Source organism: Melospiza melodia, chromosome 1 (assembly GCF_035770615.1).
Source record: "Melospiza melodia melodia isolate bMelMel2 chromosome 1, bMelMel2.pri, whole genome shotgun sequence".
In the NCBI taxonomy this organism is placed as follows: domain Eukaryota; kingdom Metazoa; phylum Chordata; class Aves; order Passeriformes; family Passerellidae; genus Melospiza; species Melospiza melodia.
In genome coordinates, this window is record NC_086194.1 from 58,404,137 (window position 1) to 58,421,184 (window position 17,048).

Genomic DNA, 17,048 nt, shown 5'->3' on the forward strand with positions numbered 1-17,048 from the left:
AATGAAACACAGAATGCAGGAGCTGGTGGCAGAAAACGAAAAAACTTGGTATGTATCCTAACAATGCCCTTTACACTTCTACCCAGCACAATAAATTTAACTGCTACCTTTATATATCCTTTAATCCAGTCTAAACTTCAGCTTCTCCCAGCCTGTAAGATACAAAGTTTGGTAAACAAGTCAAATACAAGGATAAAAGTTTAACAGACCTGCACCCTGTTTGAGAAGCTCCGCAGCTGAGTTTGCAGCAGTTTGTGGAGAAGTTTCTGCTATCTCCTCCAAGGGATCTGCAAACAGAAAACACTGTGCATGTCTTGTATGGATTTAAATCAACAAATCAAAAGTCCATAGTCACATATGAGCTGTTACACTTATAATTGTGATCTCATCTACTAAACAACTCTTGGCCAGAAACACGAAACAACCTTTTATCTGCAATTATAATCATCTATGTTCCATCAGGGTTTTTTTGCCTTGAGCACTGCAAGCAGGATGCTTAACTTTTATTTCCTGACAATAAAAAACATAACACAGGCATATGCTGTAGAGACTCACATGATTACATAATGATTACATATTAAGACAGTACTTATACCTGTATTCCCTCACTACAGCCAAAAATATCTTGACTAGTGTGATTTTAATGATATTATTTGATTTGCATAATTTATACAAAAAGACTCTGTGTTACCATGATGAAATCAATTACTTATGTTTTGATCCAGAGGATGACAACAAAACCTTCTTCTTAAGTTGAAAAAAAACCATCTGAACCATTAAGACAGCAGTGGAACATTTCCTCCCAATTGATTGCTAAAAGTAGTAAGAAAACTGTCCACCAACATGTTATTTCAGGTATATAAATGCATGTAAAAAGATCTCGCTGCTGCATTTAGCATGAGGCGTGCTGTCTTTGAATATAATCAAATGAGGAAGAGAGCCATAATACAATAACACAGTTTGTGACACTATTCATATGGTTAGTTACAGTTATCCAAATATTTTAAATACTCCAGGCAATGTATCCTGTCATTAACTACAGAAAATCATCTTAAAAGGCATAATCAAATTGGATTAAAAAATAAAACCAAAATAAAATTTCACTGTGGTTTGTTTATTCAAGACAAGGTAAATGTTCCAGACCTGTACCTCTGGAAGAACAGAGCAATTTTTTCCATCTTAGGTGAGGGGGATAAAGGGAACAAGCCAACCTCCACACTGTTTCGCCATATAAATGCATGAGATCTCATCACATCTACCAGAGCATATTTTTGTGCTAAAATGGTTTCATTGGTGTATTTGCATAAATCAAATGCTATTTTTGTATATTAACGCATGATCGGTGACAAAAGTTTAAAGGGTTAACTTTATGTGGGAGAACATAAGACAACTGAATTACTGGAAAAGCATGAACATTTTGTTTTTGTCTTAAGAGAGGTTTATGAAATCAGTATAAGCAAAAGTAGAATCATAATCCCATGAAGCAACATGGGCTTTTTGATCATTTACCTGAACAATATCTGAACCTGTGCAAGTTGCTACACTTCCTGCCAGTGTCGCACTCAGGGCACCATCTACTCTTTATCTACTTGTCCTTTTGCTAACTAGACCTGAATGAGTGGTTAAATCTAACCACACACTGGCATAATGTCTTGTCTAAGAAGGACATTTGCCTTCCCACATGGTACATTACTGCGTGGATTTCCACGATGAATATATGCCTATGACTGGAATATCACAGTACCAGTATGCTCACACCCACGCTTTGGATAAGGGTCATCACCAATACTGAAGACAAACCCACAGCTTTCTCCTTGTTGAGTTTTTGCTTCGATCTTAACTTGTGACACATTCACCTGCCTTCAGACACTGACACTTTGAAGCAAAACTTGGCTGGGAATATCTCTTCTGTACTTCAACATGCATACCTCTGTCTGGGATGAGGAGCTTGCAGGGCAGTGCCAGTGGAGTGATGGAATGCTGATACACTAGAGCTGTCAAACTCCCTGTGGACAGAAAAGTAACAAGATATGCACAGTTAACTTGGTAGGCAACTAGAATGCTTAAGTTATGTTTGCTCTCAAGTATTTTATAGACTGAGAGCCCCCTCTGCTTCACTTTAAAAATCTCTTGGGACCTAAGCCAAGATCTTCTTGAACTCAGTAATCACAATCGTATGTTCCTTTTCCCTCTTATATACACTGCTTAGACCCTAACCTACATGTCTGTGCTTCAAATGAAGAAAGCACAAACTTACAAAATCAGTAACATATACAAGTCGGTAAATTCTTTTCAACGCTCTTAGCTTCTGCTACATTAAATGCAGTAAATTCTTATGAAGGTGGCAAGAGCACATGAAGTCATCTGTGCTACATGATGAGGTAAATAAAAAGCAAGTTCTACTTCTTAGCCAGTCTTCATCATCTAGTGTTCTGTCTACACATACCTCTATTTTGTAATTCTGAAAGTATAAAAGATAGTCCAGGTAAAACCTCTTCCATTTAAGGCAGCAGTGATGTACATTCTCTATTAAATGATTCTTCCTTTCTATTCAAAGTCACTCTTGCAATGTGGTCTTGGCTTAACTGAAGTAATTCAATATTAGTTACCTTTGATATAAGCATGTCAGACTATAAGGAGTGAGAGGAAGGCATAGTATTCATCAGCCTGTCTGTACAAAAAGCCATCCTTCAATCCTATTTACTAACAAGCAGCAAACATTATAACCATGTGCTGGAGAAAAATCCCAGTTCAACCAAAACCAACTGCATCTTTACAGTCCATCAAAAAATTTTTTGAAACAGAAAGATAACCCAATTCTACAAGTCTTACAGAAATGCAAAGACTGATCGATACTAATAGTCCTTCATGATCTTACCCATAAACATGTGTAGCTGTGCCTGTTCACCTACTTTGTGAACCAGTTTTGAGCCTGTGTCCTGGGTTACAATGTGGGGTGTAACCAAGCTATGTATTCTACTCCCATCTACATAAAACTTGATGAAGTGTTAACAGTGGGTCGTTTTTAACAGCTGCCCAGTGTGCACCCAACCCTTCAGACTGGATGTTAGGTAAGGTAGAAGAGGCAAACCCTGCAAGGCACAATGGTCTTCACAATTAACTCAGGCATAGTAACTACACCCATCCTGAGGGGTTCATCTCTGCTTAGGGGCCCTCGTGGACTCAACGGCTCTAGCAAGAATGGGTGACTGCAATGACTCAAGAGTATTACACCATTCCACTGTGAAACTCCCCACCCCAAGGGAGGTACCACCTGAACCTGTTTATCATCTGGAGTTTTGGGGACTTGGGGCACCACCACCACTGCTCAACAGACCCAGAGGAAGACCAAACCTTTCACGGCTTTCAACAAGACTGCAATCATCACTTCAACAGGACTACAACCACTGCTTAATCAGACTGCGACCACCACCCAGACCAACAGGGTGCAAGATTGTACTCTTAGTGAGTTTAAGCCAGTTTTTCCGTATCACTGCATTTACAGTAGTAGTTTTTATTAAATTGTAACTGACCTGCTCTCAAGGTATTTGTGTGGGGTTCATCTCTCACTGTGGTTTATTTTCAAACCAGCATAGGCTGTACAAACTGAAAGACCAGTTCAAACTAAATGACTAGTAGGACTACATAGGTGCCTAAACAGGTACTTCAAGACTGAGTAATGGACTAAAAGTTCTCATTTAAGGTAAGTCTCATGCCAAATACTGATAAACTTCAGTCCACCTTTATTTTAAATGTGATTTTATTTCACATCTCCTAATTTTATGATAGATGACTCTTTCACAGGTGTATTTGGTGTATGTGACAAGGACTGTAACAGGGGGTGGGAGGGCTCCAGGATGATCTCTAGGTAAAGTTCAGGGGAGCTTTTCATGGCAAACACAGCCCATTCCAGCAGACCCACTGCAGAGCACCTATGGAAAAAAGGCTGGGTGAGACACAGCAGAGAGAATGCCATGGGCAGAGGAGGAGGAAAAAGAGATGGTCTGGGTATCCATGTTGCCATCCCCCCACCCTGTAGCCTCTGGAGGACCTCACATTGGAAAAGATGGGACATTTTCTGTGGTAAACGAAGAACACATGCTCAAACAGATATATTTTTTTCCTGCAGGAGGGAAGCCTACAAGTAAAGCCCACATCCCAGGAAGGAAAAACTGCAAGAGAGATGAAGCAGCAGAGGAACTGCTCTGTAATGACCATATGCCCTCACACCCACTGCAGTGGGCATGAGGAGTCTGGAAGGAAGCAGTGAAATTGAGCTTGGAAAAGGGGAAGGAAAAGTGTTATTCAATACTTGTCTTTGTTTCTCATGTTAAGGAAACTTCTCTGTCTGACCATCCAGGAGCCATTCTGGCAGTCACTCTTGCACCACCTGAGCTGGTACTCAAAGCCCCTTCACAGCTACACACCCCACACTAACAGTAAGATGTTTCCTCAGAAGCTCAACCCCAGGTTTCCCTTAACAGAGTCTCAGATTTCCAGATCATTAACAGAATTTAATTTTGGTGCAACAACTTAATAACAAAATAACAGCTCAAACTGGGTGCCTCTGAGGAGAGATACCCTTACAATCAAAAGGCAGGAAAGTCTGGGGGTTGGCTGCTGCTGCTGCACCTCTTGAGTGGTCAGGAGGTGCGGGACTCTTTGCATGACAAAGGGCCATACAGGTCCCCGGGCCCTCTGTTATGCAAAGAGTCAGCAGATCATGGCCTCTTGACTGGGACACCCATAGATCAATCTGCAGTCTGCACTTCCAGCTTGCAAACCCAGCTACCTTCACTAAATGTATCCCTCAACACCTGACTGCCTGAATATTGATTTTCATTGGAAAAAAATTAAAATTATTTTCCCCAAGTTGAGTTTCTTTTGCACTGTAACTGGTTAGCATCTCCTTGTTTTCATCACAACCCATAAGCTCTCTGATCCTATTTTCTCCTCCTACCCCAAATGAGTGGAAAGAAAATGAGTCAACAGCTAGGTAGGCTGTTTGCCATTATGGGTATTGTAATTTCATCATATTACATTTAATAATGTACTAATATAGCATAACTGTACTTTGTGAATATCTCATTCTGGTGTCATTTTTAGCCACCTAATATGCAGCATAAATATAACACAAGATAAAAGGTCCTGAATCAATTAGGATGATAAGAGTGATTTAGCTCAGCTTTCTGCAGCTACACTGGTAGTGGTAGACAAGCCTGACTTGTTTGAAGCTTGGTCACATGCATCTATGCTAGAGTGCCCTGCATATCTGCTTAAAGTAAATGTGTTAAAGGCTCCTGGAACCTTGGAACGGGTTCCTACAGCAGTCATCAGGACTCAAACAAAGTAGTCTCTCATTTGTATTCCATCCCAAGCCAGCACTGGCAAATGCCAACTGTTTCCATCTTCTCAGTCCCTGTGATGCACAGTACTCACCAAAATATGGTTCATTCGGGCATCCTTTCAAGCGTACCCCCTTCTGAGTACATTCAATCAGAAAATGCCTTACAAGTTCATTTGATGAATCTCCAACTGTGTTGAAAAATAAAGCTCATAAAAAGAAGCAATTAACAGACAACTCTCAGAAACTAGGTATTTGTGAAGCAGTTTTTCCGCATTACTACAAAATGTTTTACATACAAAATGCAAAGACTACAATTAGACCTATTCTGCAAGTTACAAGATGTATTTAAAAGGTTGTTTTCCAAAAACAAATAAGCAAACAGCTCACTTCAGACAGCCAAAGGAAATGGTTTTATATTCTTAAGTGACTGACATCCAAATATACACTGGTTTCAAAAATGTCCAAATATGGTCCCAGCTACAGACAGGAACAGAAATTTGGAAAATGAGTGGTTAGAAATTCTGATGCACTTGCCCATTAAAAGAACTTGTATCCAAAGTGACAAGGAAGAGAAGTATGAAAAAATATTCCCATTTCCAGTGATATTTCTGTTCACAGAAGTTCCCCAGATTAAAAGAAGAGTAGATTAAGCTACACAAAGGTAACGATCGCAATTCTCTCAGTGCGTTTTTACATTTCTAAATGTCTGCAGTTTTATGCTATGTCTCTGCATCTGAAAACAAACACTTACATGAAGCACTAGAGTTTCACTAGATTTCTAAGACAATTTTAATCTCAGGAATCAAAGACAAACCAAAACTGTAGAGTTGGATGAAAAGAGGAGACTCAAAGTCCAAGAGACGTATACAAAATCACTCAAGATTTAACATTCTTTTAATGTGTACATATATATGCAGACATATAATTAAGACAAATATTTCTTGGAAGATGGATTAACAGTATTTCATACCATACAAAACTAATCCTTCTCCAAATAGCTAAAAGGTTATTTCATACCAACAGGACAAAGCTATCGAACCATTCAAACCTTAACAAAAGAGCTACAAACGGATGTTCCCATTGATCTGTCAGGAAACACCTCAAGGGTTGACCTTCAGGCCAATACAGATGAATAATACAGATGAATGCATTAATATGGACAGCAGAAACTTCTATGCAAGCAAGCAAATATTGCACTGATCACTTTTTCAAACAGCTTACTGTTTGCTGTTACGGTCCCACCAAATTAAAAATAAATTACTACAAGATATGTGGGGAGGGGAAGCCTGGAACAAGAAACACTACAGGAAACAGAACCAATCTCTGCTTTCTGGGATTAAACAAGGGAAACCAGAAAAGCTAAGTATCATGAAGTGAGAAGTGGAAGAATACTAGTCTTACTACTACTAACATAAACTGTCTCTTAAAGTCTATCAGAGTGTGAGCTTTCATGTCTTCCTGGACTTCACTAATAAGAAAAGACTACTAGAAACACCCTACAAGCCACTTTCAATTTGCCTCGTAGTTGTTGCTATCACCAGCCCAAGTACAGCTATGCTGAGTTCATTACATAAGTCATTGAAGTGGTTCTGCTGATGTTTATTGGCAACAAAAAGGACTACATGGCAAGTTGTGATTAAAAATTGTTTCAAGACACCAGAATAAAACAGATTCAAAGTGTTACTGTAATAGAGGTGAACTGCTAACAGTTGCCAAAGAGTAAGCAAATCCAAACCAACAGCCAAACAAAAAAACAAACCAAAACAGCCAAAACCATACTTCCATATAAACAACACTAAGAATAAATGTAATCTTAATTGCCTACCTCACCAGTCATTATGTACTAATGAAACATAATAAGCTTTGAAAAAGAAAAACAGCAGCAACAAAAACCACTCCACTAACCTTGCAGTAGTACAAACGGAACCAAGAACATTACAGATATTGACTGCTGAGTTTCCATATACCAATTATTGATTTCTGCATGTTCTTCTCACTTTATGTTTCACAACCATCAGGCACGAGTTTTATATGGAGGCACTAGAGCTGACAGAGTAGATATACAGATCGCCACTTCTTTTAAACAATTATCCTTAGGAATCTCTTTAGATTTTTATCTGAAATAGAACTGTCTCAAAACAAAACTTTGGGATTAAAAATATTCAGCCCTCCAGCAGAGTGAAAACTTTACATTGTAGCCTGTGAATCAAATGCAAACTTCTGATTGCTAGGGAAGACCAATTGCTGAGATGACACTGATTTTCATTAGGCTGATGAGGTACAACACATACACAGCCTCAACAGAAGTCGTGGTGAAACCATATAGTATAACAGGTATCGTATCCAGTTTCATTTAACAACACATCAAATGTAACCTGCAATTCAAGTTGCACTTATGAGAAGAGGGGAAGATTCCAACAGATTGCTACCCACTAATAAGGACTACCTACTATATATAGCATTTTCACAAACACACAGAAGTACCTTTCTTTAACTGTAGCACAGAAGGAGGTGGTGTGGCAACTTTCATTGCTAGCCCATAGGCTCCCCGGAAAGAATGACTGTCTCGAACAATGAAAGACCCAGGTTCCTTTTCCTTGAGAACAGCAATGGCTGCAAGAGATTCCAGGAAAGAGACAGAAAAACAGTTCAAGCACAATGCACACACTCAGAAAGTACAGAAGCACAAATGTATAATGAATAGGACACCAGAAGAAGTAAGATCTTTTTCTCTATCCTCATTGCCATGCAACGGAACATAATCGTGTATTTGGGGGACCTGAGTGGAAACCCCTTGTCCAAATCTCACAGACACTTATTTTAAAAGAAGCCTGCAGTACAGAACCCTGATTTTTACTGGTTTTTAAACTAAGAGGACTGTTCAGGTCCCACTAGAATTCCTACAACCAGTGAAGAGCCAGTCTACTTCTGCTTAACTTTTGTCAATTTTTTAAAAGACTGCATACCTCTCTGTAATTCCCACATTGACTAGATAGCACTAGTTTTTCACTTCCTATTCAGCCTCAACAGGCAGGACAGATTCATTTTCATCCACCACCAAGTTTTTGTCCCTACAAAGCTACCTTACTGCCTTAGGAGTTTTGAAGCAAAGGAAGGAATGTAAGTGTATATTCTGCTCTTTGAAGTACTTTTCATCTGTATTTTGGGATCTCTTCTGCAAGTGCAGTATGAAATCCCCTCCAAGAAGGAACACTTGCAGGGAAATTGCTGCTACTTTGCACAAGTCAGTTGCAGACTTTGAAATCTAGCAGCCCAAAATTTTAAACTTACTTTGAAAACAGACAAAAATTAATCTAATGATTGATCTTAATAAAATCTTTGTACTTTGCTTTCTTTCCTCCCCCATACAAGTTTTACAAATATATGTGTATACCAGTATACTTTGTTCCTAGAATTTCCAGCCATCAGCATGCCTTCAGAGAAACCCTAGAAAGAGCCCAAATTTGATGCTGGACTCCTTAATTGACTGTTCACACAGAACATGGATATTATGTGTATGGGGCACAAAGGCATATTTTGCAAGGCCTGAGCAATGTTTACAAAGCAAAGGTTCATTTCATGAAAAAAAGGGAAGTAAAAACAAAATCAGAAAATGCAGACAATTATCTCTTCTATCAAAGCAAGTAAAGCAAACATATGCATTCTATTATCTTCATCTGTCAGATGGCAAAATAAAGAACCTTTTTTCACAACAATGTCTTGTTTTGAGAGGATAAGGATGAATACACAAACCCCTGCAATTAAGCAATACATAACACTTCTAAATACAAAGGGATGCGGTAATCATTTGTCACATGAGCAGTCTATTAAACTCAGGGGAAAAAAGATCAAAAAAAGATCAGCAAGAGTACCTTAAAACATTTTTTAAATGAAGTTTTGCTTCAAGGATGAAAATAGGCATATTAAAAGGTTGGGAAGACTGTTGTTTCATTTGTTCAAGCAGTTAGGTTTTAAATTGCTTTATATCTATGTCCCATGAGGTATTTTTCCGCATATTTCAAGACTCACTTTTCATTATGGGTGGTCAGTAGATAACGAAAGGACCAGCAAAGTATCATCCAGAAATGAATTAATGTTCTGTTTTCTAAGATCTTTATTCCCCAGGCATTCTATTTACCACAAAAGAACATCCTCACCATCTAAGAACACAGTAACTAGACAGACACAGCAACTCATCATTTGCCAATAGGTGAAGTTCACACTATTTTGGTTTAGTATGAATATCTTTCTCATTATAGAACTAGTTAGTAATTGTTCATTTTTGACAGCCACATTTTAAAAAATCCCAGCTTAAAATCCTGCCTTATCTCATTAATCACAATTCACTGTAGCTGACTATTACAGTATAAACACAAGCACAGTCAGACCAACTGCATTTGGAAAGCACTGCCAGAGACTGAAATGTTATAGTTTCATGGCTGAAACACTGTTATGAAGGACTTTTGCCCATTATGGCAAAAGTGCGTAATGAAGCTGCAGCAATGAAGCTGCACCACCAAAGCCCACCCCACCCTGAATGGACCTCATGACTGAAACCCTGAACTGCGAGCTAAGCCACATAAAAGAGCTTGAGATAAGATAGAAGTGGCACTGTTTTTCAATCATCTCAGGTTTGATAAGAAATGGGTAAGGCTGGGAGAGAAGGATGCATTCACAGGAGGTCCAAGCTCAGCAGCTGTCCTGAAAATCATCCCCAGCTGGCTTCAGGGTGGAGGCCATAGTCCACAGGCTTATCTGCAGCCAGGCCTGCACAGACTCCTCCCCAACTGCTGATGAGGGGAGGGGGGACAGTTTTGGGTGTATGTCATGACCTCTGGACAGACACAGTGAACATCCACCCTCCATTACACAAACTGGCTCAGCTGTAAAACTCCCCACTGTGGGAAAGCCACATCTGGAGGACACTCATGAGAGGGGCAGCTGAGGAAGTGTCATAATCCAACAAAGACCCCTAAAGCACTCCAAAGACTCATTCCTGAGGCCCTGCACTACAGCACTATGCATGATGCAAAGTGATGCAACTGATTCAGTCTTGCAAGAGAGAGTATCCCCCTTCAGGGGAGGTACCTGGGCTCAACTTGTAGTAATCTTGGGACCCACAGAGGGGAGATATATTTCTACTTAATCTGATCCTGTCACTCTTCCTGTCCCCCCACAACCTCTTTTTCTATTTCTTTCTCTTTCTCATTTACTGTTAAATAAAATACATCAATTTGTTGGTATCAATTTTAACCTTGTTTGGTTTTAGTCTCATTTCACAGAATATTCAAACCTGAAGTTTCTATCCGGAACCCACAGAGAGCTCACTTTGCTCCTCTATGATTAGTGGATTGTAATGAGCACCCAGCATGTTTATATATGTACTGTTGTAGGGACAGTGTCTAAGTTCGTAGAATCATGGAAGAACGGTCTGATTGGAATGAACCTTCGAGATCATCTACTTCCAATGATGCTGCCATGAACAGAGACAACTTTCATTACACCAGAGCCATATCCAGCCTGGTCTTGAACATTTCCATGGGTGGAGGGCATCCCATAGCTGCTCTGGGCAGTCTCTTCCAGCACCTCATCACCCTCACAGTAAATATTTTTTTTCTAATATTTAATCTAAACCTACTTTCAGTTTGAAACCATTTCACCTTGCCCTGTCACCACTACATGTTCTTCTAAAAAGTCCCTCCCCATCCTTCTTGTAGGCTCCACTCAGGTACTGGAAAGCTGCAATTAGGTCACTTCGAAGCTTTTCCTTCTCTAGACTGAAAAAACTCAATTCTCTCAGCCTTTTCTCATAGGAAACGTGCTCCATCCCTCTAATCAACTTTGTGGCCCTCTTCTGTACTCGCTCCAACAGGTCTATGTCTTTCCTGTATGCCAGATGCAGTACCCCAGGTGCTCATAAGTATTAACTTTCACATAGGTAATAAAAGATTTCTTCAGTTTGCTGAATAATACATCTACAAATGAAAGTGCTGTATCTGCATCATACATCAGAAAGATGTTGTTCCATGGTACTGACCTTTAAGGAATAATGTATGTCACTTAACATTGAAATTCAGGCTACAAAATGACTGGTGGGTGAGGATGCCTTTGTGGTGATCTAGCTAATGAATTATGCTGAGATCATGTCAGAACAGCACACTTACCCTCAAAAGGTTTCAGAGAGCAGACAGCCATTTGGTGTTGTTTCATGCATATCTGCCATTTGAAAATCTGCAGCTTCACACCAAAGAGCATTTGCAGCAGCTACCACAGGTAGATCTATATTACTTCATAGTTAATTCAGTTAGGTTAACAATTTGTTTGATTAACTGAAAAATTTTCAGGACTATTTGACTGCCCTCCACACTTAAATTCAGCTGTTCAACAAAAGAAACAAGAGGGGTTGTCTATGGCCTTTCTAGTTTTATATTTCTTTTAGAGATCAGGTATGTATCTAAAATCAATACTTCACTAAATAGTTTTTCTATGAACGGATATGTCAGAATATTTATCAATTGATATACCTTGTTCTCTCGAAATATCTGGCTTATACCAGAACTTGGATGTGTCTTGAACAAATTTTACGGTCACATGTTTATCAGCTGTGTCTTCTGTGAAATAAAAAGGAAAAAAAGTCAAGAATGTTTCAAAATACAAAAGTGCTTTTACTTTTCTTTCCGACTCCCAATCACCATGATTACTCAAAAAACTCATCATTACTTTAGAGAAACTGAGCTGTTTTAGAACCAGCAAATATAATAACATACACTAAGATTTTGAAAGCATGTTCCATGTTTCATTTTGCAAAATCCTAAAATATTAAAACCTTTTCATTATAAAGCTGCATTAAATACAAACTTCTCAACAGGGCCCAATGAACACACATGCACATCTTTTACTTTTCTTGGCACAACTCCAAAAGGTACAGAGAGAAGCCAGCCATTTTTAAAAGAAATTGAACTCAACACTGGTCCACTGTAATCTGACAGCTGAAATAGTAAGCTGACCAATGGCTGGCTTCTAGGAAGCAGAGGAACAAATCTGAAGCCTTGTTTCCTGAATACTGCATCCAAAGACAAGAAACTGGCAACCATTTACTGCAAACATTCAAGTCCTCTGTGCCATTTTCATTCCATTATTTTTTTCTCTCTCCATTTTTAAAACGCCCACAAATCTTTTTATAAACTCATATAAAACCTAATGTATTTTGCATTTCTCTGATACAGAACCTACCTGGTACTGGGGAAGGGCTTAACATTTTTGAGAAATCTGGGAGGACATTTGGGAAGGGAATACTGATTGTGCTTCCACTGTGAGGGCTAGAGAAGCCACTTGAAGACGGTGACACAGAGTAAACGGAACATTCTCCTTCAGAGGACCTCGTCTTCTCTGGAAGAGGAGGTTGAGCATGTAGGTTCCCTCCATGGTGATGTGGAACTGCACTGTTCCGGCTGTTGTGTCCAGAGGTCACTGTGAGAAAGTTCTGCATCAAAAAGTCATTGTCATCAGCACTTGCCACTGATGAGCTCAGCGTTTTAGAAGTGCTAGCATTGGCTATGCAAGTAGCTTGTGTCTCCTCTTGGGAGGAGCTACTGTCCCTGGTACCAGTGCTGTAGCTCAGGTAGGCATGGGCACTGCTGCTGATACCATGTTCTCGGTGTGGCTTTGCTGGTGAACTCTCCAGGTTGCTCAGGGTGACAACTTGCATTCCTGGAGTTTGGAAATGAGACAGGAGAGAGATATCCTGCACAGCACTTGAAAATTCAGAGGGCACAAGGTAACCTCCTGGCTGCCTGGTGTTTCCCACTGAAAACTGGGTTGACAGGGAAACTTTAGAGCTGTTTTCAAGCCAAGGATATTCTGTGACAGAAGAGCTGTCAAAAAAAAAAAGCCAAAAATTGAACACAAAAACAAAACAGCAGCTACATCATTCCCTTAAAATGTTACTGTACAACCCATATTTCAGTGGCCATTGAAAGAAATGAAACATGACAGGACAAAAAAAATCCCAGAGTGCTCATTGAAAACATGCTGGACCATGTAATGCAGCTAGATCAAGGGATTCCAACCTCATCCTGACCAGTAACTTCTTCAATGTACATCCATTATGCTCTGTCTTATCTCACCCTCCACCTAGCCATGTTGATGGGATAGTTTCTGAGTTTGCTCAGTAAACCAGTCCATGAAAATAATGACAGCTAAAAATACTTCTCCCTGTTTGAGGGATTTAGTTTTAATATGAGGTTTAGTGAGGCTGTTTGCAGCATTGCTTCACATACAGCTCTACTGATGAGCTAAAGTGCTACCTGAAAAATAACAATAGGAGGCAACAATTTCTTATGCCAAAGCTGCACAGAGGTAGACATTATGGAAGAAACATGACATGGCCATACCAGCTCTTGCATACAGAGTGTCTTATGCTCATCAAAATAAAAATGAAAATAAATGGGCTGAGGAGGTGGTTATGCACCATCACACAACAAATCAGTAACTATGATAATGGTAAGAACACAGTTCACAAGGAATAAGTTGCAGACCAGATCTATTTCAATACAATTTATACTTAAAAAAAGAGGCAGGTCCAGTGGTTAATTTATTTGGTGGAAAAACTGATTTATATAATTAAATATTTCAACAGTAAACATTCTGTTTTTCTACTGGGTAGCAATTCTACTTGTCCAAGTAAAAAATAAAAAAATGTCCTTCCAAACAAAGGAAACTAAGCACCTGATAAAATCATTTGATAAAAGTTTAAGCTGTCTCTTTGCTTCTGAAAATGAAATGCCCTTAGGCTGTAGCTGGAAAGATTACTAATATTACCAAATCCAGAGAGAACAAACTCAATGTGAAATGCAAAGAGAAAAAGCTGACATAAGATATATATATAAAAAGAAAGGATTTTTAATTAAAAGGGAGTTGTGGAAATGAATGCCAGTCGATTTAAACAGCTCAAATTAGAAAGGCCATTAAAGAAATGGAAGGTAAGCAAATTGAAGAAGACATTGCTGCAAGAAAAAAAAAAACCTCTCCTCTAGAGCTGTAGCTATCTTCTAGGTGAAATAAAAAAATTATAGAAAAAGTATTTAGAAAGAAGCAAACAAAATTTTCTAGATAAAGTCTGAAGTAGGAATGTAAACTTGATAATGACTGAATTGACTGATAAGCTTTTAATACATATCCACTTGTAATTGTTACACTGCCTCTTCTGCAGCAAATACCAACATATTTTGTTCCATCTTAAGGTTCACATCTGTAATTACAAAACCAAAACATTATTTCATAGTCTCAGTACTGACTGAAAATGAAACCAATTAGATTGGAAGATAAATAAAAGATAAATAGGTAATGACATACTTGAAGTACTGACACTCTGACACTACAACCAGAAGTATTCAAAATACTCACTGTGAAAAAGGAGCCAAATAGCTAAAACCAAGAATAGGATAATTAGCCAGAAAGGAATGTTTTTGCAGAGTGATAGAGAAGGCAACTTCTTCAGGTCTAATGTACCACCTTGTCTATTGAGTAAATATAGCGCACAACTAATGACTGATCACGCATTGTTATAGTCTTCTGATCATTCTAACAGTAACTAGGGACTCCTTGTTAGTTTGCTGTTTCTTGCCATTTCTTAGCTTATGCTGTAAACTCCTTTGGACAAGAACTACTTTGTAAATTTATACAGTTCACACTATCGTCAAGAGCCCTGTATGTTTACCACAATCTAACTGTAATACAATAAAATTTCTAAGCCTGCTGATCAGTTGAAAGGCAATCAGCTATACACTACCAAAGCAGATCTACTGACATTTTACTGACTAAAAACATGTCTGCAGTGAGAAGAGTTCTCCCTTTCTCTCATATACAGCTTATTCCAATGTGAATTTTCCTGACATGGCTTTAAGTTAAACATCAGAGATGCCAGTTAAGCACACAGAAAAATATATATGAGCTTATATATGAGCTACATATATGTGCTAGCACAAATAACATAACTGAGCGATAAAATTCTATGTCTTCTCACTTATGTTCAAAGCTAATTGTGTCCCTCACATAAAAGTAACACCTCTGTATGTGTTAAAATTCATTCAATGGACTCCAACAATAAATGTGACAACTCACCTCAAAGTTCTTAGAAAATGGTCCGCAGTGAAGATGCAAGCATAATGTTTTGTCTGGGAACTATCATTACGAGAAATAAACAATAATGGAAGAGAATATTTTCCTACCTTTCTGCCCCTGGGATAGGACTGCTATTTGTAATAGTAGATGAAGATGCAAAACAGCGCTGAAAAGAAGGATCAGTCTGCATGTTGGCCCTCAGCAAAGAAGAGTTAGTGCCCACGGTGCCATCAGACATCACCACAGAGAGGTTAATGGCTTCCGTGTAACTTTGAGATTCTGCAGAAAAGAAAACAAAGTAAATGCAAATTTAAAAACAACATGCATTTTTATGAACCTTGTACTGAAAAATGTGTTCATAAAATAGTTTGGTTTTCTCTTAATAAGATTATAAGGAAGATTTTTTGTTTGTTTGTGCAGTAGATATTATTTCACAAAATTATGTTGATTTCTGAAAACATCCAGCACGTCAAATAGCAGAGGGAATAGAGATTACAGAATTGCTACACTCAAACTGTCTGATCACTTCTCCAGAATACATTCTCTAGCCCTATTGATGAGAACAGACTGTCTGTCCCAAGATGCTTTGCATTTCACAGTCCACAGTGCTAATCAGGTAGGTCTAGTCAAGTGCACCATTTGCACTTAAAATACCAGAAGGAAACTGGGTGTCCTGGTCCCAATCACTAGAGTTAATTTTTGCAGTAGGCCAGCACCTGGAGTTATTGTATACCACCTCCTATCATTGCTGGGGGTGGGGGGAAGAGAGTCTTTTTCAGGGAGAAAAGGTCCCTTCTGGTTAAGAAAGCATGGTGGAGGGAACAGGTGGTGGTGGTAGCAAGCTGGAAGGTCTCAGGGTGGGGCCCACTTGCTGAATGAACAGGGGACCTGATGGATAAGGACACAGATGACACTGAGGAACAGCCTTCTTTATATCTTTATATTCTCATGGGGGCACTGGCTCTGTGCCAGGCCCGAACCATGACATTTTCTGGTTCCCTGACCGGGAATTGAACCCGGGCCACGGCGGTGAGAGCGCCAAATCCTAACCACCAGACCACCAGGGAGAGGGTATTCTCATGGGGGCACTGGCTCTGTGCCAGGCCCGAACCATTTCCCACGCATCTCCACCAAAAAAATGTCATGGTTTGGGCCTGGCACAGAGCCAGTGCCCTCATGAGAATACCCTCTCCCTGGTGTCTGCTGTGAGATGTGACCAAGAATAAGCAAAGCAGGCTCCAGCTTAGAAATAAAGAAAACTTTATTACCTAAACTACAAGAAAAGAAGGAAAAAAAATATAAGGGAAAAAATTGAAAACCTTACAAAAAGCACTTTCCTCCTCCCCACCACCAAAATTTCCCAATCCGATACATTCCCCCAAATCACCAACTGCCCAGTCTGGCACCACCCTTTAGAATACTCAAACTTCAGTCCATGAAGAGGAAAGGAGTCCTTCTTGCACCATAGGCTTCCCCTGGAAACACGCTGAAACCTCGTGTGCTTCCATGTCACTCAGCACCGCCGAGAAAGTCCTTTTGCCATTTGTGACATCTTCCTTCCATGCCCAGTGCTCTCACC

General features: G+C 39.4%; 1 protein-coding gene and 1 non-coding gene across 9 annotated transcripts in view; both read right to left on the reverse strand.

Moving 5' to 3' along the window:
- TNS3 (tensin 3) overlaps positions 1–17,048 on the reverse strand; it is a 202,219-nt gene that overhangs the window by 14,583 nt on the left and 170,588 nt on the right. For 7 of the 8 annotated variants that reach the window (XR_010028071.1, XM_063158847.1, XM_063158857.1 and 4 more), the window contains 7 exons: positions 15,577–15,748; positions 12,581–13,221; positions 11,872–11,958; positions 7,832–7,960; positions 5,440–5,553; positions 1,929–2,006; positions 210–287 (listed from right to left, as the gene is read on the reverse strand). Coding sequence is in view for 7 of the 8 variants with exons in the window: in XM_063158847.1 (XP_063014917.1) it covers positions 210–287; positions 1,929–2,006; positions 5,440–5,553; positions 7,832–7,960; positions 11,872–11,958; positions 12,581–13,221; positions 15,577–15,748 (1,299 nt within the window). In the remaining variant the exon portion in view is untranslated. The remainder of the gene's footprint in view (positions 1–209; positions 288–1,928; positions 2,007–5,439; positions 5,554–7,831; positions 7,961–11,871; positions 11,959–12,580; positions 13,222–15,576; positions 15,749–17,048) is intronic. The other variant, XM_063158837.1, reaches the window with a different exon arrangement.
- On the reverse strand, positions 16,465–16,536 carry TRNAE-CUC (transfer RNA glutamic acid (anticodon CUC)). Its single transcript has one exon. It is a non-coding gene; the product is annotated as a tRNA-Glu (tRNA).